This window comes from Panulirus ornatus, chromosome 46 (assembly GCF_036320965.1).
Source record: "Panulirus ornatus isolate Po-2019 chromosome 46, ASM3632096v1, whole genome shotgun sequence".
Classification (NCBI taxonomy): Eukaryota; Metazoa; Arthropoda; class Malacostraca; order Decapoda; family Palinuridae; genus Panulirus; species Panulirus ornatus.
In genome coordinates this window covers 41,605,375-41,633,050 of record NC_092269.1, presented here as the reverse complement: position 1 = coordinate 41,633,050, position 27,676 = coordinate 41,605,375, and the positions used below count along the sequence as shown (strand labels likewise).

At 42.2% G+C, this 27,676-nt stretch overlaps 1 protein-coding gene across 1 annotated transcript in view; it reads left to right on the top strand.

Moving 5' to 3' along the window:
* The first annotated feature begins 2,238 nt into the window (after positions 1-2,238).
* Positions 2,239-27,676, top strand: part of LOC139763305 (lysoplasmalogenase TMEM86A-like) — a 60,938-nt gene continuing 35,500 nt past the window's right edge. Inside the window, exon 1 of the mRNA XM_071689318.1 lies at positions 2,239-2,348. Within this exon, the coding sequence (XP_071545419.1) occupies positions 2,328-2,348 (21 nt within the window). The 5' untranslated portion in view covers positions 2,239-2,327. The remainder of the gene's footprint in view (positions 2,349-27,676) is intronic.

Below are 27,676 nucleotides of genomic sequence, written 5' to 3'. Positions count from 1 at the left end.
GCTGGTGACTGAGTTTGGTAAAGTGTGTGAAAGAAGAAAGTTAAGAGTAAATGTGAATAAGAGCAAGGTTATTAGGTACAGTAGAGTTGAGGGACAAGTCAACTGGGAAGTAAGTTTGAATGGAGAAAAACTGGAAGGAAGTAAAGTGTTTTAGATATCTGGGAGTGGATCTGGCAGCGGATGGAACCATGGAAGCGGAAGTGAATCATTGGGTGGGGGAGGGGGCGAAAATTCTGGGAGCCTTGAAGAATGTGTGGAAGTCGAGAACATTATCTTGGAAAGCAAAAATTGGTATATTTGAAGGAATAGTGGTTCCAACAATGTTATATGGTTGCGAGGCGTTGGCTATAGATAGAATTGTGTGGAGGAGAGTGGATGTGCTGGAAATGAGATGTTTGAGGACAGTATGTGGTGTGAGGTGGTTTGATCCAGTAAGTAATGTAGGGGTAAGAGAGATGTGTGGAAATAAAAAGAGCATGGTTGAGAGAGCAGAAGAAGGTGTTTTGAAATGGTTTGGGCACATGGAGAGAATGAGTGAGGAAAGATTGACCAAGAGGATATATGTGTCGGAGGTGGAGGGAACGAGGAGAAGTGGGAGACCAAATTGGAGGTGGAAAGATAGAGTGAAAAAGATTTTGAGTGATCGGGGCCTGAACATGCAGGAGGGTGAAAGGCGGGCAAGGAATAGAGTGAATTGGATCGATGTGGTATACCGGGGTCGACGTGCTGTCAATGGATTGAATCAGGGCATGTGAAGCGTCTGGGGTAAACCATGGAAAGTTCTGTGGGGCCTGGATGTGGAAAGGGAGCTGTGGTTTCGGGCATTATTACATGACAGCTAGAGACTGAGTATGAACGAATGGGGCCTTTGGTGTCTTTTCCTAGCGCTACCTCGCACACATGAGGGGGAGGGGGTTGTTTTTCCATGTGTGGCGAGGTGGCGATGGGAACAAATAAAGGCAGACAGTATGAATTATGTACATGTGTATATATGTATATGTCTGTGTGTGTATATATATGTGTACATTGAGATGTATAGGTATGTACATTTGAGTGTGTGGACGTGTATGTACATACATGTGTATGTGGGCGGGTTGGGCCATTCTTTCGTCTGTTTCCTTGCGCTACCTCGCAAACGCGGGAAACAGCGAATATATATATATATATATATATATATATATATATATATATATATATATATATATATATATATATATATATATATATTATCCCTGGGGATAGGGGATTAAGAATACTTCCCACGTATTCCCTGCGTGTCGTAGAAGGCGACTAAAAGGGGAGGGAGCGGGGGGCTGGAAATCCTCCCTTCTCGTTTTTTTTTTTTTAAATTTTCCAAAAGAAGGAACAGAGGGGGCCAGTTGAGGATATTCCAAAAAAGGCCCAGTCCTCTGTTCTTAGCGCTACCTCGCTAACGCGGGAAATGGCGAATAGTTTAAAAGAAAAGAAAGATATATATATATATATATATATATATATATATATATATATATATATATATATATATCTTTCTTTTCTTTCCTACTATTTGCCATTTCCCGCATTCGCGAGGTAGCGTTAAAAACAGAGGGCTGGGCCTTTGAGGGAATATCCTCACCTGGCCCCCTTCTCTGTTCCTTCTTTTGGAAAAAAAAAAAAAAAAAGAGAGAGAGGAGGATTTCCTTTTAGTCGCCTTCTACAACACGCAGGGAATACGTGGGAAGTATTCTTTCTCCCCTATCCCCTGAATATATAACATTCACTTGCTATGAACACGCTTTTTCGTTAGGATGCCGATTCTCCAACCATTACTAATAAGCGGATCATATCCATTATCTATGATTAGATTGGTTGCTTCTCTTGAACAATTTATTTAAGAAATCAGAGCATGAAGTATCTGTATCACCATGAAGTGATGATATCGGATTTTTCATTTTCGGACCAAGGCCTGCAAATCAATTGAGCGAGGTTGCTATTAGAATATGTTGTCCCGGCTCGGTAACAATGGAGACAAAATTTTAGTGGTATGATCCTCCTGCACTTCGTACCCTAGTGGATTTATTTCTTACAACAACTAACCATAGTTATCGGCAGCTCATCGATACCTTTATATTGAGATACAACTTGGCTGTGAGCCAGTACAAGATCTCGTATGTCATAGATACGGCCGCCAATCACTGCTCGAGCATTATATGACGTTTCGTGACGTCATGGACCTACCTCCTCTAGCCACGAATCAACGCGATGTAAACAGTTTCCGCGAGAGGAGCTGTAAGAGAAGGTCTCTAAACCTCACTTGTACATATTTTATGTGATTAACATACTTCAGGATGGCAACGCCGAAGCAGGTGGTGAGTATACGATTGTGTCATGGTCTGTATATTCAGGAACACGCAAAACAAATAATTCATACAGTATAGCAGTGGGGATATAAGTATAACTGCGACGCAGTACAGAAGGAAGCTGGGGATTCATGAGGTCGTTGTTTGGACGATCAGCTGTTTGGCCCGCTACTGATGCAAATGTGCTCGGGACATGCTTTTGACGTTGGCAAATGTATAAACAGAATGATTGCTAGCTTTGCTTTAGATGACAAGGTGTAGTGACAACGGTGTACTCTCTCTTCGATCTCACCACAGGGTAGATAAGTCCATGTAGTGCATCTTTGTTCACTGTGAGCTGTCTTTGTCTAATTCAGAGTGATTAATATTGTAAATATTTTTATCCTCCGTTGACAAGGTCATATGTGTAATTCTCTTCATTAAAGTTGCTAACTCATGCTATTTTTATGATTATTTTCAGGACATTAGGTTTTTGATAGTGTTTTTAATGTTATATTTAGGATGAAGGTTATGATAATGGTCATTATCACTCCTTAGTCTAAATTTTACAGCATTGAAATTGTGTTAAGCCATGTTTGTTATTGACAGCCTAATCATTTGGTTTGCAGTCTCACGTTTCCTGATGGTTTCATTGTTTTTTTAGTGTTTATTCGTCAATGTTACATTTTCAAAGTAAGTTTCACAGAGACATGATGTACATAGGTTACAAGGAAATATGTAATGATTTTTTTTTTTTTTACATTAACTGGACTGTGTAAGGCAATACCATTAAGGATGATGAATCCAGATAAGCTTTTGCTGTGTTCTTAGATTTAATATGTTGCATGGACATATTAACTGGTTTGAAGGAAATTTTACATGGACAGATGTATTTAAGAGCTACCTCGCTAACGCAGGAAACAGCGATTATGTTTGATGATAATAATGATATATATATATATATATATATATTCATTCATATATATTCCCTCAAAGGCCCAGTCCTCTGTTCTTAACGCTACCTCGCTAAGGCGGGAATGGTGAATAAAGAAAAAACTAAATCCTCCCCTCTTGTTTTTTTTTTTTATTTTTCAAAGGAAGGAGCAGAGAGGGGGGGGGCCAGGTGAGGATGTTCCCTCAGAGGCCCAGTCCTCTGTTCTTGGTGCTACCTTGCTAACGCGGGAAATGGTGAATAGTTTGAAATATATATATATATATATATATATATATATATATATATATATATATTTTTTTTTTTTTTTTTTTTTTGCTTTGTCGCTGTCTCCCGCGTTTGCGAGGTAGCGCAAGGAAACAGACGAAAGAAATGGCCCAACCCACCCCCATACACATGCATATACATACGTCCACACACGCAAAATATACATACCTACACAGCTTTCCATGGTTTACACCAGACGCCTCACATGCCCTGATTCAATCCACCGACAGCACGTCAGCCCCGGTACACCACATCGCTCCAATTCACTCTATTCCTTACCCTCCTTTCACCCTCCTGCATGTTCAGGCCCCGATCACACAAAATCTTTTTCACTCCATCTTTCCACCTCCAATTTGGTCTCCCTCTTCTCCTCGTTCCCTCCACCTCCGACACATATATCCTCTTGGTCAATCTTTCCTCACTCATTCTCTCCATGTGCCCAAACCATTTGAAAACACCCTCTTCTGCTCTCTCAACCACGCTCTTTTTATTTCCACACATCTCTCTTACCCTTACATTACTTACTCGATCAAACCACATCACACCACACATTGTCCTCAAACATCTCATTTCCAGCACATCCATCCTCCTGCGCACAACTCTATCCATAGTCCACGCCTCGCAACCATACAACATTGTTGGAACCACTATTCCTTCAAACATACCCATTTTTGCTTTCCGAGATAATGTTCTCGACTTCCACACATTCTTCAAGGCTCCCAGAATTTTCGCCCCCTCCCCCACCCTATGATCCACTTCCGCTTCCATGGTTCCATCCGCTGCCAGATCCACTCCCAGATATCTAAAACACTTCACTTCCTCCAGTTTTTCTCCATTCAAACTCACCTCCCAATTGACTTGACCCTCAACCCTACTGTACCTAATAACCTTGCTCTTATTCACATTTACTCTTAACTTTCTTCTTTCACACACTTTACCAAACTCAGTCACCAGCTTCTGCAGTTTCTCACATGAATCAGCCACCAGCGCTGTATCATCAGCGAACAACAACTGACTCACTTCCCAGCTCTCTCATCCCCAACAGACTTCATACTTGCCCCTCTTTCCAAAACTCTTGCATTCACCTCCCTAACAACCCCATCCATAAACAAATTAAACAACCATGGAGACATCACACACCCCTGCCGCAAACCTACATTCACTGAGAACCAATCACTTTCCTCTCTTCCTACACGTACACATGCCTTACATCCTCGATAAAAACTTTTCACTGCTTCTAACAACTTGCCTCCCACACCATATATTCTTAATACCTTCCACAGAGCATCTCTATCAACTCTTATCATATGCCTTCTCCAGATCCATAAATGCTATATATATTTTTTTTTTTTTTTTTTTTTTTTTTTTTATACTTTGTCGCTGTCTCCCGCGTTTGCGAGGTAGCGCAAGGAAACAGACGAAAGAAATGGCCCAACCCTCCCCATACACATGTACATACACACGTCCACACACGCAAATATACATACCTACACAGCTTTCCATGGTTTACCCCGGACGCTTCACATGCCTTGATTCAATCCACTGACAGCACGTCAACCCCTGTATACCACATCGCTCCAATTCACTCTATTCCTTGCCCTCCTTTCACCCTCCTGCATGTTCAGGCCCCGATCACACAAAATCCTTTTCACTCCATCTTTCCACCTCCAATTTGGTCTCCCTCTTCTCCTCGTTCCCTCCACCTCCGACACATATATCCTCTTGGTCAATCTTTCCTCACTCATTCTCTCCATGTGCCCAAACCATTTCAAAACACCCTCTTCTGCTCTCTCAACCACGCTCTTTTTATTTCCACACATCTCTCTTACCCTTACGTTACTTACTCGATCAAACCACCTCACACCACACATTGTCCTCAAACATCTCATTTCCAGCACATCCATCCTCCTGCGCACAACTCTATCCATAGCCCACGCCTCGCAACCATACAACATTGTTGGAACTACTATTCCTTCAAACATACCCATTTTTGCTTTCCGGGATAATGTTCTCGACTTCCACACATTTTTCAAGGCTCCCAAAATTTTCGCCCCCTCCCCCACCCTATGATCCACTTCCGCTTCCATGGTTCCATCCGCTGACAGATCCACTCCCAGATATCTAAAACACTTCAATTCCTCCAGTTTTTCTCCATTCAAACTCACCTCCCAATTGACTTGACCCTCAACCCTACTGTACCTAATAACCTTGCTCTTATTCACATTTACTCTTAACTTTCTTCTTCCACACACTTTACCAAACTCCGTCACCAGCTTCTGCAGTTTCTCACATGAATCCGCCACCAGCGCTGTATCATCAGCGAACAACAACTGACTCACTTCCCAAGCTCTCTCATCCCCAACAGACCTCATACTTGCCCCTCTTTCCAAGACTCTTGCATTTACCTCCCTAACAACCCCATCCATAAACAAATTAAACAACCATGGAGACATCACACACCCCTGCCGCAAACCTACATTCACTGAGAACCAATCACTTTCCTCTCTTCCTACACGTACACATGCCTTACATCCTCGATAAAAACTTTTCACTGCTTCTAACAACTTGCCTCCCACACCATATATTCTTAATACCTTCCACAGAGCATCTCTATCAACTCTATCATATGCCTTCTCCAGATCCATAAATGCTACATACAAATCCATTTGCTTTTCTAAGTATTTCTCACATACATTCTTCAAAGCAAACACCTGATCCATATATATATTTATTTATTCATTATTTGTTATACTTTGTCGCTGTCTCCCGCGTTAGCGAGGGAGTGCATGGAAACAGACGAAAGAATTACCCAACCCACCCACATACACATGTATATATATACATGTCCACACGCACATACACGTACCTATACATCTCAGTGTATACATATATATACACACAGGCATATACATATATACACGTACATAATTCATACTGTCTGCCCTTATTTATTCCTGTCGCCACCCCGCCACACATGAAATGACAACACCTGCCCCCCGCATGGACGCGAGGTAGCGCTAGGAAAAGACAACAAAGGCCACGTTCTTTCTTACATAGTCTCTAGCTGTCATGTATAATGCACCAAAACCACAACTCCCTTTCCACATCCAGGCCCCACAAACTTTCCATGGTTTACCACAGACGCTTCACATGCCCTGATTCAATCCATTGATAGCACATCGACCCTGGTATACCACATCATTCCAATTCACTCTATTCCTCGTACACCTTTCACCCTCCTGCATGTTCAGGACCCGATCACTCAAATCTTTTTCGCTCCATCTTTCCACCTCCAATTTGGTCTCCCACTTCTCGTTCCCTCCACCTCTGACACATATATCCTCTTTGTCAATCTTTCCTCGCTCATTCTCTCCATGTGACCAAACCTTTTCAAAACACCTTCTTCTGCTCTCTCAACCACACTCTTTTTATTACCACACATCTCTCTTGCCCTTTCATTACTCACTTGATCAAACCACCTCACACCACATATTGTCCTCAAACATCTCATTTCCAGCACATCCACTCTCCTCCACACAATTCTATCTATAGCCAATGCCTCGCAACCATATAACATTGTTGGGACCACTATTCCTTCAAACATATCCATTTTTGCTTTCCAAGATAACGTTCTCGACTTCCACACATTCTTCAACGCTCCTAGAACTTTCACCCCCTCCCCCACCCTATAATTCACTTCCGTTTCCATGGTTGCATCCACTGCCAAATCCACTCCCAGATATCTAAAACACATCACTTCCTCCAGTTTTTCTCCATTCAAACTTACTTCCCAGTTGACTCTACTGTACCTAATAACCTTGCTCTTATTCACATTTACTGTCAGCTTTCTTCTTTCTCATACTTTACCAAACTTGGTCACCAGCTTCTGCAGTTTCTCACGTGAATCAGCCACTAGCATTGTATGTATGTCTCATCAGCAAACAACAACTGACTCACTTCCCAAGCTCTCTCATCCACAACAGACTGCATACTTGCCCCTCTTTCCAAAACTCTTGCATTCACCTCCCTAACAACCCCATCCATAAACAAATTAGACAACCATGGAGACATCAAGCACCCCTGCCGCAAACCAACATTCACTGAGAACCAATCACTTCCCTCTTTTCCTTCACATACACATGCCTTACATCCTCGATAAAAACTTTTCACTGCTTCTAACAACTTACCTCCCACACCATATATTCTTAATACCTTCCATAGAGCATCTCTATCAACTCTATCATATGCCTTCTCCAGATCCATAAAATGCTACATACATATCCATATACTTTTCTAAGCAATTCTCACATACATTTTTCAAAGCAAACACCTGATCCACACATCCTCTACCACTTCTGAAACCACACTGCTCTTCCCAATCTGATGCTCTGTACATGCTTTCACCCTCTCAATCAATACCCTCCCATATAATTTCCCAGGAATACTCAACAAACTTATACCTCTGTAATTTGAGCACTCACTTTTATCTCCTTTGCCTTTGTACAATGGCACTATGCAAGCATTCCGCCAATTCTCAGGCTCCTCACCATGAGTCATACATACATTGAATAACCTTACCAGCTAGTTAACAATACAGTCACCCTCTTTTTTTAATAAACTCCACTGCAATACCATCCAAACCTGCTGCCTTGCCGGCTTTCATCATCCGCAAAGCTTTTACTACCTCTTCCCTGTTTACCAAATCATTCTCCCTAACCCTCTCACTTTGCACACCACCTCGACCAAAACACCCTATATCTGCCGCTCTATCATCAAACACATTCAACAAACCTTCAAAATATTTACTCCATCTCCTTCTAACATCACAACTACTTGTTATCACCACCCCATTAGCCCCCTCCACTGATGTTCCCGTTTGTTCCCTTGTCTTATGCACTTTATTTACCTCCTTCCAAAACATCTTTTTATTCTCCCTAAGATTTAATGATACTCTCTCACCCCAACACTCATTTGCCCTTCTTTTCACCCCTTGCACCTTTCTCTTGACCTCCTGCCTCTTTCTTTTATACATCTCCCAGTCATTTGCATTATTTCCCTTCAAAACTCATCCAAATACCTCTCTCTTCTCTTTCACTAATAATCTTACTTCTTCATCCCACCACTCACTACCCTTTCTAATCTGCCCACCTCCCACGCTTCTCATGCCACAAGCATCTTTTGCACAAGCCATCACTGCTACCCTGAATACATCCCATTCCTCCCCCACTTCTCTTACGTCCTTTGTTCTCACCTTTTGCATTCTGTACTCAGTCTCTCCTGGTACTTCCTCATGCAAGTCTCCTTCCCTAGCTCACTTACTCTCACCACACTCTTCACCCCAATATTCACTCTTCTTTCCTGAAAACCTCTGCAAACCTTCACCTTCGCCTCCACAAGATAATGATCAGACATCCCTCCAGTTGCACCTCTCAGCACATTAACATCCAGAAGTGTCTCTTTCGCACATGCGGGGGAGGGGGTTTTCATTTCATGTGTGGCGAGGTGACGACGGGAGGAATGAATAAGGGCAGACAGTATGAATTATGTACACGTGTATACGTTGAGATGTATAGGTATGTATATGTGCGTGTGTGGACATGTATGTATGTACATGTGTATGTGGGTGGGTTGATCCATTCTTTCGCCTGTTTCCTTGCACTACCTCGCTAACGCGGGAGATAAAGTGACAAAGTATGATAAATGTAAGTATGATATACAGGTTTCTATATAGAAACACATTGTTCTCATTTTTTTTTTAACCGCTCTGATGTCGAGATGTTTCTGAATACAAAAGAAATGTTATATATGCTGTGTGGACATTATGCTAGAGCTAGTGACACCAACCATTTATTTTTGTTAAGTTATTAGTTGAGGAATGTATTTTCAAATTAAATCTTTTAACGATGATTGCTATGCAGAAAGCTGAATTGTTTCATTGTATGGTAATAAGAGTGTGGTTGAGAGAGCAGAAGAGTATGTATAAAAATGGTTTGGACATATGGAGAGAATAAGTGAGGAAAAATTAACAAAGAGGATGTATGAGTTGAAGTTGGAGGGAACAAGGAGAAGCAGGTGACCAAATTGGAGGTGGAAGGATAGAGTGAAAAAGATTTTGAGCAATCGAGGCCTGGACATGCAGGAGGTTGAGAGGTGAATCGGAACGATGTGGTATACCAGGGTCGATGTGCTGCCAGTGACCTAAACCAGGGCAAGTGTAACAACGTCTGGGGTAAATAATAGAAAGGTCCGTGTGGCCTGGATTTGGATAGGGAACTATGGTATCGGTGCATTACACATGATAGCTAGAGACTGTGAATGAATGTGGCCTTTTTTGTCTGTTTTCCTGGTGATGCTGTTTTCTGTGGGGCGGGGTAGTGCCAGGAATATATTTGGATGGGTTTTGCAGGAAATAGTGCGAATGACTGGGAGATATATAAAAGAAAGAGGCAGGTGGTCAAGAAGGTGCAAGAGGTGAAAAAGAGGGCAAATGAGAGTTGGGGTGAAAGAGTATCATTAAATTTTAGGGAGAATAAAAAGATGTTTTGGAAGGAGGTAAATAAAGTGCGTAAGACAAGAGAACAAATGGAACATTGGCTAAGGGGCCAATGGGGAGGTAATAACAAGTAGTGGTGATGTGAGAAGGAGATAGAGTGAGTATTTTGAAGGTTTGTTGAATGTGTTAGATGATAGAGTGGCAGATATAGGGTGTTTTGGTCGAGGTGGTGTGCGAAGTGACAGAGTCAGGGAGAATGGTTTGGTAAACAGAGAAGAGAAAGTGAAAGCTTTGCAGATGAAAGCCGGCAAGGTGGCGGGCTTCGATAGTATTGCAGTGGAATTTATTAAAAAAGGGGTGACTGTGTTGTTGACTGGTTGGTGAGGATATTCATTGTATGTATGGCTCATGGTGAAGTACCTGAGGATTGGCGAAATGCATGCATAGTGCCATTGTACAAAGGCATAGTGGATAAAGGTGAATGTTCAAATTATAGAGGTCTACGTTTGTTGAGTATTCCTGGGAATTTAAATGGGAGGGTATTGATTGAGAGGGTAAAGGCATTTACAGAGCATCAGATTGGGGAAGAGCAGTGTGATTTCAGAAGTGGTAGAGAATGTGTGGATCAGGTGTTTGCATTGAAAAATGTACGTGAAAAATACTCAGAATAACAAATGGATTTGTATGTAGCATTTATGGATCTGGAGAAGGCATATGATAGAGTTGATAGAGATGCTCTGTGGAAGGTATTAAGAGTATATGGTGTGGGAGGCAAGTTGCTAGAAGCAGTGAAAAGTTTTTATCGAGGATGTAAGGCATGTGTATGAGTAGGAAGAGAGGAAAGTGATTGGTTGCCAGTGAATGTCGATTTGCGGCAGGCGTGCTTGATGCCTCCATTGTTGTTTGATTTGTTTATGGATGGGGTTGTTAGGGAGGTGAATGCAAGAGTTTTGGAGAGAGGGGCAAGTATGCAGTCTGTTGTGGATGAGAGAGCTTGGGAAGTGAGTCAGTTGTTGTTCGCTGATGATACAGCGCTGGAGGCTGATTCGAGTAGTGAGTCACAGGGTAGGAGAGGGGGCGAAGGTTCTGGGAGCGTTGAAAAACGTGTGGAACACGAGAACATTATCTCGAAAAACAAAAATGGGTATGTTTGAAGGAATAGTGGGAGACCAAATTGGAGGTGGAAGGATGGAGTGAAAAAGATTTTGAGCGATCAGGGCCTGAGCATGCAGCAGGGTGAAGGGCGTGCAGGGAGTAGAGTGAATTAGAACGATGTGTTATACCGTTGTCGACGTGCTGTCATTGGATTGAACCAGGGCATGTGAAGCGTCTGGGGTAAACCATGGAACGTTTTGTGGGGCCTTGATGTGGAAAGGGAGCTGTGGTTTCAGTGCATTATACATGACAGCTATAGACTGAGTGTGAACGAATGTGGCCTTTGTTGTCTTTTCCTAACGCTACCTCGCGCACATGTGGGGGGAGGGGGTTGTCATTTCATGTGTGGCGGGGTGGCGACGGGAATGAATAAAGGCAGCAAGTATGAATTATGTACATGTGTATATATGTATATGTCTGTGTATGTATATATATGTATATATTGAAATGTATAGATATGTATATGTGTGTGTGTGGACATGTGTGTTGATACATGTGTATGTGGTTGGGTTGGGCCATTCTTTTGTCTGTTTCCTTGCGCTACCTCGCGAATGCGGAGACAGCGACAGAGTATTATGAATAAAATAAAATAAATGAATATATATATATATATATATATATATATATATATATATATATATATATATATATATATGGCTATTTAGAGTTTGGCTTAGTGAAAGAAAAAATATCTCCATAAGTGGGAAAAGTTCAGAAAAAATATGCACTTGTCTTTGTGGTTTGAGAGTGTAAATGCCTTTGGCATTTTTGTATATTTGATGTGCAATTCTAAGGTTGAATGCACACAGAAACTTTTGAAATCTATTTGCTTTCTACTTCATCGAAGCTGGTTGAAAATGAAGCCATTGTGTCGTAAGTGAGATGTTAGATAATGCATGGGATTCCTGAGTTTCGATTTGTTAGTCCTCAACCATTTTATTCTTATCACATGCAGCTGTAGATTCAGTCAGGGTTGCTACATATGTCCTTCGTGACAGATGCGCCTCTGTAGACTCAGCCAGGATTGCGTCAGGTTTTCTTCCAGACAGTTGTGCCGTTGTATTCTTTGCCAGGGTTGTCTCAGGTGCCGTGCCTGACAGATGCAGCGCTTTAGACCCTGGTAGGGTTACGACAGGTGCTGTCTGTAGACTCTGCCAGGGTTGGGACAGGTACAGACCTGTAGACTACCAGGGTTGGGACAGGTGCCCTGCCTGACAGGTGCAGTGCGGTAGACTCCGCCAGGGTTGCCTCAGGTGCCTTGCTTGCCAGGTGCGGGGTTTAGACTCTGCCAGGGTTGCGACAGGTGCGGGGCTGTACACTCTGCTAGGGTTGCGACAGGTGCCCTGCTTGACAGTTGTGAACCACGACCTGCTGCAGGCGCCTCAGCTGTTGTTGTTGTGGCCTTGGCCGCCGCCATGCTCATGTCTTCCGCGTGCCAAGACCCGCGGCCTCACGTGTGTACTCCGGCTTCCTCTCCTCCCCCACCTTAACATACTCGCTCCTATCTCCTGCTAATAATTGAACCCCCTGAACACGAAGATGTGACCCTCAACCGCGCGGGACGACCATTGAGCACGACAGATGATCTTGAGGACATCGGCACGGCACTTGTTTATGATGGTATGACCTCAGATGTGACCCAGCGGGATCAGGTCAAAAGCCAGATCATCATACCTAAGGATCGTGCAGTCTTGCTCTATAAGTTAAGAGTGGTCCATTGAACTGCAGTCGTAAGCTGTTAGTGGTAAACCGTGTCCGACACGCGTGGTAGGTGTCTCTAAAGTTTCTTAGTAGATTTTGTCCCTTTCTCTGCGTCGCTTTACAGCCGTTACGAGTGATTGAGCTCTACTGCTTCCCTGTAGTTATCACCCTCGTGATCACCTGTTTTATGTAAAGTGTTTTACCGGTTCAGGCAGGTCCTGTGGGTCTATATTTATTTATATGTTTATTGAAGCTGTATATAAAGCATTTCATGGGATGAGAAATATGAAAGAATGAAAAACAATTGCTGTCATCAAAGGATGGAATAGGGAGAGACTCACTTTATTGAAAACACGTCATGTGATTTACTCTTGGATAATACCTTCATGACTCTGATATGGCTGTTAGTTGAAAGCTGTTCATGATGCTGTACGGTGACCATTCGTTTTGGTGGTAAGGGGGTGGGGAGGGCGGCTGTGGTAGCTTACAAGACCAGACCCCATTAATGGTCTGGACGGTCTGCATGGCCCATGGTCTGCCACCAGACCATTCCTTTTCCCTAGTAGGGAGGAGACGCCATCTTTAGTATCCTGTTTCCGTCGATACTGATGTGTGTGCTTTACGATCCTGTCTTCGTCTATAGTTATGGTTGGGGAGGAGACGGCTTCTTAACTACTCTGTCTATATTGGAGGGTGGGGAGGAGCCGACTACATTACTACTCTGTCTTCGTCTGTAGTGATGGATGAGGAGGAACCTTCCGCTTTGCTTTCCTGTCCCCATCTGTATAGATAGGATTGAAGATTGTTGCTATCTTCCAGTAGAAAACTTCTTTACTTACCATCAGATCTCGTTCAATCTATATACTTTCTTTCAACGGTACCCATCTAGCCTACCCTCCATCCCATGCCCCATGTCCTCCGCACTTTGGATGCCGCCAACCGTCATGTATTCACGGCGCCGACCGGTAGGTCCGACACGCCTTGTTCTCGTTATTTTGTTCAGGGGCGCAACTCTCGTGGTGAGCTCTGTGCGCTCCAGGAAATGTCTTGGGAGTCTTGGTGCGAGTCTTACTTCTCTCGGTCAGGATGGCCAAAAGTGCCCTCCTTGAACCGTAGGATATCCTGTTACATCTTTGCTGAGAGTTTTCCCAAGGTCTTGGCCAGTAAGACTACCACCTGCTCGGGATGCTGGTAGCTCGGCCCAGGCCGGGCTGATACATGGCTGGGTCTGGCCCACGCCATCATAGCTGAGAGCATAAATGAGTTCATCGGTGTCAGGAGCAGTGGATTGCGGGCGTTGTTGGCAGACCTGTTATAGACGACTGTCTCTCGTCGTCCGCGTGTCTGGCAAGGCAGGGAATGGTCGTTGTGGCATTCCTGTCATGGTCGTCTGTGGTTCACATGTCTGTTTTAAGGGCTGCAAGAAAGGGTACGGGAAAGAGCATTTGATATTATCCTCGGTGCCTTTTACATCTCCCCTCAGGGGGCGCTCAAGATACCGATCCTCCCTGAACCTCATCCGAGAATCTCCTGCAACATGCTCGACACCGTCACATCCTGCCATTGCGAATCTCTCGTTCCCGGGTGACAGTTCAGCATCACAGGCCCATCGAGCCCATCCGAGCTGGTGTAGACCATTTACAAGTTCATCCCGATCCCAACCATAGTGAATATCATTATTTAGTAGATTGCTGTCTCGGTGCCTTTGTAAACAGTATTTGGCCCACACGTACCCAATGTTAAAACCATCCCAGCCATATTATGTGATATTGTTGTTGATAATGATAATAATGATATTGAAAATGATAGTTTTATTATGTTTATTATTATACATTTCTTCTCACCTTGTCTTGCCCTCTGCTGTTCTTCCTCTCACCTCTGCCTCCTCACCACTCCCCTCTCATCTTTCCCCGCTACCAACTCCCGTTGCACCTCCCTCTCACCAACACTCCCTGCTGATCCTCGATGTTGACGTAGGGAGGATATCGATTCCCCAGTAATGAAGAGTAAAGGCTGGGTTGGGGGCCCCTGACTGGTTGGCTGGCCTGGTATTGTTTAGAGCAAGGGGTTTTGAGGGCCCCTAGCTGGCCCTGGCTAGAGTAGGAGGGGTTGTTGGAGGGGCCTCTGGCTTGATGGCGCTGTAGTGCCTAGAGCAGGAGGTGTCAAGTGCGTCCTTGCTGGCCCGATACTGGTTAGAGCATTAGGGGCTGTGGATCCCTGGCTGGATGCCTCAGTATAGCGAGGGAGGTTCATTGTCGTGGTAGTGAAGGTAAGGGAAAGTTCAGGACCGAGTAGTGTAATTAGAGGGTAAGGGAAGGGTTTCGTACCTATGGACGGCTTTTCCCATGACTGACTTCGACTGTTGGCGGTGTGTGGATGGCAAGATTATTTCTTAAGCATCATTGCTACTTCAGTTTTTATGACCACCAGATACCAACTATCCACTATTAGATAGAGGTAATGGTACCCGTACCATACTGACCACCATCCATTAGTACTTGTGATCCTTTACAGAGCTTGATGCTAGAAACCTAACGTGCCATGTGAATCTGCATATTGATCGCTTATACTTTTAATCACATTAGAGGAACAGAAGAGTGGCAAGTGTCGCATCTGACGCATTTGCATACATAATGACCGGGGACGTATGTAGGCCACACGTGGTAACCGGCATTACTGGGACGGGAAGTGCTGTGCCGGAAGGGCTGATAGCATCGCCGGCGCGGCTCACTCCTTCACTTCCCGTTCAGCCTCTTGAGCACGATTGATCGTACGACCCTTAGACGTTAGTGCCCAGACTTTGACCAAGCCCAATAAGAGTTAGTGTCAGGGCTATCATTTGTGTTTATCAGAATATATATATATATATATATATATATATATATATATATATATATATATATATATATATATATATATATATATATATTTTTTTTTTTTTTTCTTCTTTTTTTTTTTTTTTGCCGCTGTCTCCCGCGTTTGCGAGGTAGCGCAAGGAAACAGACGAAAGAAATGGCCCAACCCACCCCCATACACATGTATATACATACGTCCACACACGCAAATATACATACCTACACAGCTTTCCATGGTTTACCCAAGACGCTTCACATGCCTTGATTCAATCCACTGACAGCACGTCAACCCCGGTATACCACATCGCTCCAATTCACTCTATTCCTTGCCCTCCTTTCACCCTCCTGCATGTTCAGGCCCCGATCACACAAAATCTTTTTCACTCCATCTTTCCACCTCCAATTTGGTCTCCCTCTTCTCCTCGTTCCCTCCACCTCCGACACATATATCCTCTTGGTCAATCTTTCCTCACTCATTCTCTCCATGTGCCCAAACCATTTCAAAACACCCTCTTCTGCTCTCTCAACCACGCTCTTTTTATTTCCACACATCTCTCTTACCCTTACGTTACTTACTCGATCAAACCACCTCACACCACACATTGTCCTCAAACATCTCATTTCCAGCACATCCATCCTCCTGCGCACAACTCTATCCAGAGCCCACGCCTCGCAACCATACAACATTGTTGGAACCACTATTCCTTCAAACATACCCATTTTTGCTTTCCGAGATAATGTTCTCGACTTCCACACATTCTTCAAGGCTCCCAGAATTTTCGCCCCCTCCCCCACCCTATGATCCACTTCCGCTTCCATGGTTCCATCCGCTGCCAGATCCACTCCCAGATATCTAAAACACTTCACTTCCTTCAGTTTTTCTCCATTCAAACTCACCTCCCAATTGACTTGACCCTCAACCCTACTGTACCTAATAACCTTGCTCTTATTCACATTTACTCTTAACTTTCTTCTTTCACACACTTTACCAAACTCAGTCACCAGCTTCTGCAGTTTCTCACATGAATCAGCCACCAGCGCTGTATCATCAGCGAACAACAACTGACTCACTTCCCAAGCTCTCTCATCCCCAACAGACTTCATACTTGCCCCTCTTTCCAAAACTCTTGCATTCACCTCCCTGACAATATATATTGTGTGTGTATGTGTTTATGAATTGGTGTACAGCATTCCAAGAAAGGCTTCTGCTGGAATTTGCTTGTTGAAGATGAATCAGTTATTGGTAGGACTTTAAAGAATGGCTCCTTATCCCTAAAGTGAATGAAGTTCAAGATATGGTTAGGGGTGAAGGGATGTTTACTGTGGCAACAAAGAAAGTGAAGTGAGAAAGGGAAAGGTTGCAAGGGTACCCGAGCAAAAATGCTGTCTCACTCTGCCTGTCTGTGTGGGTTGTTGCCTCACCAAAGTTTCAGATTGGTTTAGTAAGTCGCGTGCAATGTGAGAGGTTTCACAAGAGTTACCCTAGCATCCATGAACGTCGCTATGCAGTGTTGTCCTCTCGGGGGGGGGGGGGGGTAATAGCGGTTCAGCCACTGCTCCTAAGCCAATTTGCTAACCTCATACTCATCCGTACTACCTATTTTTTTTTTTTTGTGTGTGTGTGTGTATGTGTGTGCGTTTGTGTTTGCGTTAGTATTATAGATGTTACTCGAAAATGGAATTTTTTTTAACTGTTTAGGTTACAGAAAATATGCTTGCTGATATTACGGTAACGCTGGCGTTTTGTCTTTGCTGCAGCCTTGAACTGTCAGTTCCTCGTAAAGCAGTCTGCGTTTTTTACCTTGAGCTCAGCAGCATACGCCCCTTAGCACGATCCTTGGGTATGGTGGCTTGCCCTGTAGTCTGACCCTTAATATTATTGTCATATCAGAGGTGGTAAAGTTGTGCACAGGGGTCATATCGTGGTGCTGAAGAGGTTAGCAGACTGGATATATTGTAGCGGTTGAGGTAAACTTGTGAAACTTTGAGGGACAAGGAGGGGAGCCTGAGAAAGTGTAGGATAGCCATGATATTTCCAGAGGACGATGAGACCTTATAATTTGCATTACTATGGCATTTCAGGAAACTAGGATCTGAAAGTCAAATCCAGTATTTCAGAATTGAACAAATCCGTGATGTTGAAAACCTGCATTATCATTACTATGTATGGAAGCGTATGTAGTAAAGTAGAGATGTGCTAGGTCTTACCCTGGTTCAGGTCCTGTCCCCTCTTTCCACGTGTATATTCACCTGTCTTTAACAGGATAATGAATCAATAACAGTAGCTCATGAATATATTGTTGGTTTAGTAGATCATATTAACCGGAGGGATTAGATTGACAGTTGTCTCCCTTACTAGAGAAGAAACAAGTTGGCAGGCTCTGTAGAACAAGGAAGCGAAGACGGACATATCCGATGTGCCGTTGTTAGGCTTCATCTCGCGTCGTGACGAGACATTCCCTCTGGTTCGTCGGTGTGTGGTCTCACACCACTGTTTATTACATGGATGGCTCATCCCTCGAGTCTGTCTAGAGAAGTGTATTGTTGGTAGGATCTCTGTAATCCTCCCATCAAATTGGTCTCCCGTTCTCTTTTTATTCCTCATATTATCCAGAGGCTCGCATTGTTTTGTATTTCCTCTTTTCTTTGTTATTATAATCGTGCATTATCGTTTAGTGTAATTTTACGAAATTGCCACGTTACCTTTATCTTTCAGCCTTAAAGTGTCAGCCTTACATTCCATTCTTTTATTTCGCTTACCGACCAACTTATACTCTTCTTATTGGATTGCTTTAGTGTCTTTACAATGTATTCCAACATTCAGTACAGTTATCGTCTGTATTTTTTTAATTTTCTATTAGTTATATTGTCTTCCATCTGTGCTTTTCCATTTATCAAGTTTATTCACGTGCACATAATTTTTTTTCTTTTTTGCTTCTGATTTGAGAGGCAAGGGTCTGTTCTACTGTTTCTGGACCTCAAAATTTGAAACAAAAAGGAATAATCATGATTCTATCCTGCAACAGACAAGAAGGCTTTGTTGATAAGTCAATTTCAAGATGAATTGGAAGAGTAACCTTAATTGTTGAGATTACCTTCAGCCGTTTTCCCCTTGTTTGTCTGCCGTATACCTTTTGATATCTTGTGTGTGACTTGATTTAAATGTAAGTTTTGGCCGTCGTTCAGACCCTTCCTTTACCGTGTTGTACCTGCTCTCTCTCTCTCTCTCTCTCTCTCTCTCTCTCTCTCTCTCTCTCTCTCTCTCTCTCTCTCTCTCTCTCTCTCTCTCTCTCTCTCTCGTAGTGCTGGGAGAATCATCACCATATGTAACATACGACCACGAAATCGGAGGTTCACAAACTTTTATCAAACATCTTTAGTTATGTTTAAGAAAATCTGCTGTTGTTCGTAGACGTGTTACTAATGGTAGATTAATTATGTTTTAGAGTAAGTATATGTTACCCTAATATTATTTTCTTATATATTGTTTACACATTGAATTGCATTCATTTGTAGTACTTGATTAGTTAAGTAGGCATAGTAAATAGAGCTCCTGACCACTTAATCGTTGTTCATACTAATAGTGCAGTGAATGAAAGCTTGACAAAATTAGCTGGAAATGCTCCTGAATGGCCAGGTATTCTTTTAATCCGCGTTTCACAAACTGGTTTGATTTGATGAAAGCACTTCATCCCGGATTACATGTCAGCCTTTATATAGACTGAACCCTCCATTCCGGAATGCTAGGTTTCCAACTATGGCTTAGTTCTTCGACTTCTGTTATCATGTTTGCCATGATAGCCTGATTATACGTGCTTGCCCTTGACAAAACTGATGTTGGACAAATGACCAACGGTTCGCCGTCATAGAGATCGCTGAAGCTGGATATAGAATTGTGTGTATAAGTAGTGGTGGTACTGATGGATTACTTTATTGAATTACTGATTAGTACAGGGAACGCTACAGGGCTAGCTGCATGTCTTTACCCATAACTATCACCTGCGAAGAGAGTTCTCCGTTCGTGAGTACTATACAGTATTCCCCCTTTGGTGTGTAGGTTGATATGTCCATATGTTTGGAGAGGCACGGAAGACGCCAGTTCCTCCGTGTTTCATCATCTGTCGTTACATCGCCAGTTCGTACATTTGCATTATCCCAATTGCTGCGAGACAATAATTCTCATCATATCTTGTGATTGGAAGGTGACGACGTAAATGATGATTATTTCAGGATGTAAGGAATTTGCATCTGTTATACAAACACAAAGTGAAAAGAAAAAGAAAACTAAAGGAGTGAGTTCAAAACTGTGAAGGTAGGTGCAAGCAAACATTGTTGTTAATCATCCTGGGGTTGGGCAAGGTTAAATTGTTTCTCGGTAAGAATTCCCGCCACGCCAGGACGAGCAATTGACGTAAGCCGTCTCACCGTAGGGATCATCTTTGTTTAAGTTTACTTTTTTCCATGTTACAAGTACCGAAAAATCTCATGACAAAATTGAACAGGCTTGCTTGTGTGTTAGTACTGATAGATTTATTATATTCATCATATTGAGAGCAGATCGCCAGAAGTTTATTTTGTCGCTTGTATTGGATGGAAGTTGGCTTTCATGTTGCTGTAGGTGACGTGTGTGGCTACTTGTCTAGATTTGTTGTATAACGTCATGTAATATGTTCATATTTAAGAAGCTATTACAGTTAAAAATATAGTCATTAACAATATATCCTAAACTTATAATATCTTAGAAATACTTTAACATTATGAGCGTATTCTTTAAACCATGTTTGATTGTCCTTGATAATCTTCATATTGACATCATGGTGGTTGCGTGTGAGCGCAACCTTGGTTTTTATCATTTAGAACTGTGTTCTGGTATTAGTAAGGTAAAACTTATGAACTGTATTTTTCCATTCCATGGTGCACAAATCAAGGAGAGCAATACCTGCATTATTATTTTTAGTGTTTTATCACCCAAAGGTAAACTCCCGCTGAATAGAAATAGTTTATATCTAGACTGCGACAAGTCGATTCACTTGCCTGGTCTCATAGACTATATCAGGGAGACTGTGACCCAAACGGACGAGTTAGCAACTCAAGGTGGAAGGAATGGTAAGGGAGTAGCCAGGTGGCAGTGAGGAGGCAGGTCCACTTGGTGTGAGTCGCTACACCTGCTTGCTCCCCGCATCATGTGCCATCCCTCTTACCTTTCCATCTTCTCAATTCTAAATCCCTCTCTTCTCATCAGTATCTATTTTAGATTTTACTTTTTCATTTATATATGAACTTGGCGCCATTTCACGAAACTGACCATATTGAATAATGAGTTCCAAGTTAAGCGCGCAGCGGTAAATTGATATCCCCATATTTCATTCCAAAATTCTCATAGCTAACGTATCAGGGCTTATTGTGTTATTAACCATTGCTGAACCATATTTGTACTCACCGTCTGTTTGTCTAGATTCTTTCAAAGATTTGACATAACCTTATTTTCCAGTGGTATTCTTGAGTAGTGTGGCCGCATATACCTGTCTCTAGTGACAGTGCCTAATTTATGCTCATGCAGCTGCCTCCAAATGAAGTGTAGTATCTTGTAACCCCTATCAAAACTATCTAGATTTAGAAAATCAAATCGCCATTTGTAATCACGCCACAGCCGCCTTAACAGAGCAGAGATTGTTCCTAACTGAATTAATGGCTTCATAAAGTTTTTTTGGAAAGAGAAAAAGTTATTTCAAAACCATTGTTTATGATAGGAGTGGTATTTGTGCGAGTGAGTACGTCAGTGAGTTGCATGGCTCTCCAGTCCATCAGCATAATAGTATGTATGACAGCTGACATTATGTCCTGCCACCACCACTTGTCTGCCTGCAGGCTTGGGATGGGGGTTCACACCTAGTGCAGAACTCATTCATTCTCATGCGCTTGGTTACAGTCACTAGCACCTTACCTATTTCTCACCGGCTGTTTCAGTCGTTAACCTTCACTCATGTATCATTCTCTATAAGCGTAGTTATTGGTCATCTTCTTCAGTATCAGCTTGATATAGACGCTTATCTACCGTAGTAGTTTAGAATCTTCTCTATCTTCGTCGATAACCTAATAATGTTATCGTTCCTTCTCACCCGAAAGTGTTGCACTTTGTACCCTGTGCTCCAAGTTCAAGAAATATTTTGTAGCGTCACTTTACCTAGCACGCCCTTCCATGGTCAGTGCAACGATTAAACCACCGACTGCATATACTTAACTCGTTTATTTAGCGTCTTCCATTCTTGATCCTACTACTGAACAAATTTGTCATTTAATGTATATGTTACTTTGTCAAATTAAAGCAGATTAAAACTTGTTGCCCGAGGGCATGAACAAAGCCGCATTGGAAGTTACGGTCGGCTGAGCACTTAAAACTAGTAACTCGTGAAAGGCAAATAACATAGAAAGTTAACAAACAAAAAGCATTGCATATAGATGGGAGGATCTAACACGGAGTAAATAAATCTTATAAGAATCCACCGTAGGTTAAAAGATGTCTGCCAGTGTATTCCTCTGCTCCCTGGGATCCCGTTCTCGAGTTGCAGTTTGGTTGGAAACCAGTGATGTAACGATGTAGACCTTGATTTCCCCCTACTTATTGCACGTATTCATGTGATTTATTTATTTGGAGTTTCAAGGTAAATCCAAGTTTGGGGACTTGTTAGAATGATTAATTCTCTATTGCGGTTGCGACACGATTGTGAAAATAGTGTCATTAACTTTGTACGTGTATGTTATGTCTGCATCAGTATCAAGAACTGGACACCGCTATGTCTGAGTCACAAAGGAGGGTTGGTTGAAGTGGATCATTTGATGCAGACGAGTGCTGCGATAGATGAGGTTGACTGATGCCCTGGCAACGTTGACAACACCAGACAAGCGATGCGTCAGACAGCAGGAATGAAGTGGCTATTCCGTCGTGTTGAGTCATATGTCTGTCCTTTGTCATATATTCTCGTGTCCTCTTTCTTCCCGTCCTGCCTCATTTGCTTATTTTTTACTCATTGGTCCATATGTTTGTCCTTTGATTTGTTATGCCTCATTGTCATTGTGTGCCTTTATAATTTGTTTTGTCACGATTCATTTTCATTGTGAACTCTTTCTAACTCAGCTATACCCCTGATGCCTTTGTCTTGAATATCTTTCATTTGCTTTCCAATTTTTTTTTTTTTTTAATTATGGCTGACCTTTCCTTGTACCCAGTGATTGTAGATCGGAATACGGTGAAAGTGTTTCAAGATTTTCCATACGTTCTAGTCATTAGCTCTTTCAATTATTCTTTGCGTCCTTTGTTTTTGTAAAATATGCAGGTTTTATACAAAATATTCCTCCTTTGCTTATCAGAATCCTCCCCTTTCGGTCTGCTGTCTCTCAGGACTTCAAGATACGTGATCTAATATATGGACTATCCACTATTTCAGCCTTGACTTTCATTCCTCGCAAAAATCTCGAGGTAGATATTATTTCCAGTTAACCTCAGCACATCTTATTCTCCATGGAAATTGCCACTCTTCTTTGTAACAACATGACATGCTAATAACTGCAAGTCCAGTCACCTCTGTAGTCTTTCAGCGTTGGACCAAGATTCATATGACGCATGTATATTGATTTACTCCTGTGTACCCTGAAGCTAGATGTTCTGTTGACTTGATCAGTTTCATGGTTTGCAGTTATTTTTTTTTCTTTTTTTATTCGCCATTATAGTTAGAGATGATATAGATAAAGGTGTTAACAATAATGAATATGATAATCACGTATGTTATTCATGCTTTTTATTTTTATCAAAACTTATTATCCCATTTGTTTGGATATTTTTTACAATCCTCACGATATTTTGTCTTTTTGAGTCAAGTATATTTGTATCAAAGTTATGTAAACGCTTATTAAACCTCGACTACAAGTAAAGCTATAGCTTTAATTATTGTTGTTGATTGACTTTGGTAAAGTGTGTGAAAGAAGAAAGCTGAGAGTAAATGTGATTAAGAGCAAGGTTATTAGGCTCAGTAGGCTTGAGGGACAAGTTAATTGGGAGGTAAGTTTGAATGGAGAAAAACTGGAGGAAGTGAAGTGCTTTAGATATCTGGGAGTGGATTTAGCAGCGGAGGGAACCATGGAAGCGGATGAGTCACAGGGTGGGGGAGGGGGCGAAGGTTCTGGGAGCGTTGAAAAATGTGTGGAAAGCGAGAACGTTATCTCGGAGAACAAAAATGGGTATGTTTGAAGGAGTAGTGTTTCCAAAAATGTTATATGGTTACGAGGCATGGGCTTTAGATTGGGTTGTGCGGAGGAGGGTGGATGTGCTGGAAATGAGATGTTTGAGGACAATATGTGGTATGAGGTGGTTTGATCGAGTAAGTAAGTAAAGGGTGACGGAGATGTAATAAAAAAGAGTGTAATTGAAAGAGCAGAAGAGGGTGTATTGAAATGGTTTGGTCACATGGAGAGAATGAGTGAAAGAAGATTAACAAAGGGGATATATGTGTCAGAGGTGGAGGGAACGAGGAGAAGTGGGAGACCAAACTGGAGGTGGAAGGATGGAGTGAAAAAGATTTTGAGCGATCGGGGCCTGAACATACAGGAGGGTGAAAGGCGTGCAAGGAATAGAGTGAATTGGAACGATGTGGTATACCGGGGCATGTGAAGCGTCTGGAGTAAACCATGGAAAGTTTTGTAGGGCCTGGATGTGGAAAGGGACCTGTGTTTTCGGTGCACTACACATGACAGCTAGAGACTGAGTGTGAACGAATGTGGCCTTTATTGTCCTTTCCTAGCGCTACTTTGCGACGCGCGCGGGGAGAGGAGGTTCCATTTCATGTGTGGCGGGGTGGCGACAGGAATGGATGAAAGCAGCATGTATGAATATGTTCATTTGTATATATGTATATGTATGTATACGTTGAGATATTTAGGTATGTATATGTGCGTGTGTTGGCGTTTGTGTATATACATGTGTATGTGGGTGGGTTGGGCCTTTCTTTTGTCTTTCCTTGCGCTACCTCGCTAACGCAGGAGACATATTTATGATATATATAATAAATATATATTCATCACGCCTAGGCTGTTTTCTTTGGGCCGGACGATTTTGATATTGTAAGGCGGGGACACCTATGGCGTTACTTCTGGCCCTGTAGGCCAGCGTTTGGGGATAGGGAGCCCAGACTGGGTTGACCCTGGAGAGGACTCTTGTCCGTGACTGGAGGGCAGCACTGTACTGTACTGTATATGATATGGGTGCATTAGAGTATGTGCGCTGTTCAATTTATTGGATTTTTCTGGTTTAAACGCTATTTGAGTTTTACAGATGAAACATAGAAAACTGTTCATATCAAATAGACCGACAGATTGATAAGGGTGGCCGTTGTCTGTATATTTTGTTCTCGGTATGCTCTCACTCAAAATAGTTCAGATTTTTTTTCGTATGTACCGTACCTTCTGATATTTACGAAAAGGGTTATGAAGCGAAAAGGTGGAACCTATTGGCATCGCTGGAAACTTTCTTATGGCAAAACAGGGATTGATAGGCCTGTGTAAAAGAATTATAGGTTACATCTGTCATAGTAACCCTTGTGTTTACATAAATGATATTTGTAAGCCTTCACCTAGACATCCTTTCATGTTTACAGAGTCTGTTGTGCTGATAAACATAGATAGCATCACAACTGATAAAACACATCGGTTTGTTATATTGCGTAGGCTTACAGTCGTAACGAATTAATGCACTGTGTACTTACAACCTTAAGGGAAGGTAGATGCTCACTGAGGCAACTGAGCGTGACTGTATCCTCGTATCCCTGATTGTAGTTTACATAAATGAATCGAAACAAAGTAACGAAATTTGAACCAATGATAGAAGTTAGTTTGAGTGATACACACACATATGTAAGCCAGACTGTTGCTTGAATCTCGTTCTCGATTGTAATCAGCGTTTCCAGTGTTTTGGCACTATGTCACAACCGCGATATATCCTCAAGTGCGACCATTTACGGGTGAGTGCTGGGGTTGACGGAGGCAGCGAGCAGAATTAGTTAAGCTGTGTCGAGCATGTGTAAGGCGGAGTATCAGAAAACCATACATAGTATCCATTCCTCCACTCTTGAGAGAGTTAGCACTGCGTTGTATTCGTGTATATGTATGATATGGAAATATCACTCTGAAGACCTTGGTCAAGGACTACATGCTCATCTTTCCCCTTACCTTTATTGGTAGATGATCACAAGGACTACATGCTCATCTTTCCCCGTACCTTTATTGGTAGATGATCACAAGGACTACATGCTCATCTTTCCCCGTACCTTTATTCACATAGAAACATGGATACATGAGCACATATGGTCACAATCCATAATGTCTGTACCTTCTAGCTGAAAGGAAGTCGAAGCAAAGATTTTTAGAAAGGCCAGGCGAGCGAGCGAACATAACCCTACAATTATCAACCAAAATGATGATGGAACGCGTACACATCCCACCCCAACCCAGTCTCACACACAAATTACACGAGCACATTTTGAAATATGAATCAAAACATTCCTGTGGCACTATTGAGAAGGTTATTTTTTTCTATAGATAATTTTTATTTGTCAACCGACAGCACAAAGCATATCTGTCCGCTCGCTAAGCCTTTCTTGAAATATACTTAAGCGTTGACTTCCAATCAGAGGGGTAAAGAACCTATGGAAATTGACTACAAGCATTCACTTTTATTACTTTACTTCCATGTTGTACTGCTATATGTAACAACTGGTTGAGTTAGTTTTACTTGTTTCAATTAACTTTTAGAAAATTTAGTCGGCTTGGTGCAAACATTGATATTATATATATATATATATATATATATATATATATATATATATATATATATATATATATATATATATATATATATATATATATATACTTTTTTTCTCCATTTCTTGCGTTAGCAAGGTAGCGTTAAGAACAGAAGACTGAGCCTTTGAGGGAATATCCTCACTTGGCCCCCTTCTCTGTTCTTTCTTTTGGAAAATTAAAAACGAGAGGGGAGGATTTCCAGCCCCCCGCTCCCCTCCCTTTTAGTCGCCTTCTACAATGCGCAGGGAATACGTGGGAAGTATTCTTTCTCCCCCATCCCCAGGGATATATATATATATATATATATATATATATATATATATATATATATATATATATATATATATATATATATATATATATATATATTTATTTATTTTGCTTTGTCGCTGTCTCCCGCGTAGCGAGCGAGGTAGCGCAAGGAAACAGACGAAAGAATGGCCCAACCCGCCCACATACACATGTATATACATACACGTCCACACACTCAGATATACATACCTATACATCTCAATGTACACATATATATATACACACACAGACATATACATATATACACATGTACATAATTCATACTGTCTGCCTTTATTTGTTCCCATCGCCACCTCGCCACACATGGAAAAACAACCCCTTCCCCCCTATTTGTTATGTGTGCGAGGTAGCGCTAGGAAAAGACACCAAAGACCCCATTCGTTCATACTCAGTCTCTAGCTGTCATGTAATAATGCACCGAAACCACAGCTCCCTTTCCACATCCAGGCCCCACAGAACTTTCCATGGTTTACCCCAGACGCTTCACGTGCCCTGGTTCAATCCATTGACAGCACGTCGACCCCGGTATACCACATCGTTCCAATTCACTTTATTCCTTGCACGCCTTTCACCTTCCTGCATGTTCAGGCTCCAATCACTCAAAATCTTTTTCACTCCATCTTTCTACCTCCAATTTGGTCTCCCACTTCTCCTCGTTCCCTCCACCTCTGACACATATATCCTCTTGGTCAATCTTTCCATGTGACCATACCATTTCAAAACACCTTCTGCTCTCTCAACCATACTCTTTTTATTACCACAAATCTCTCTT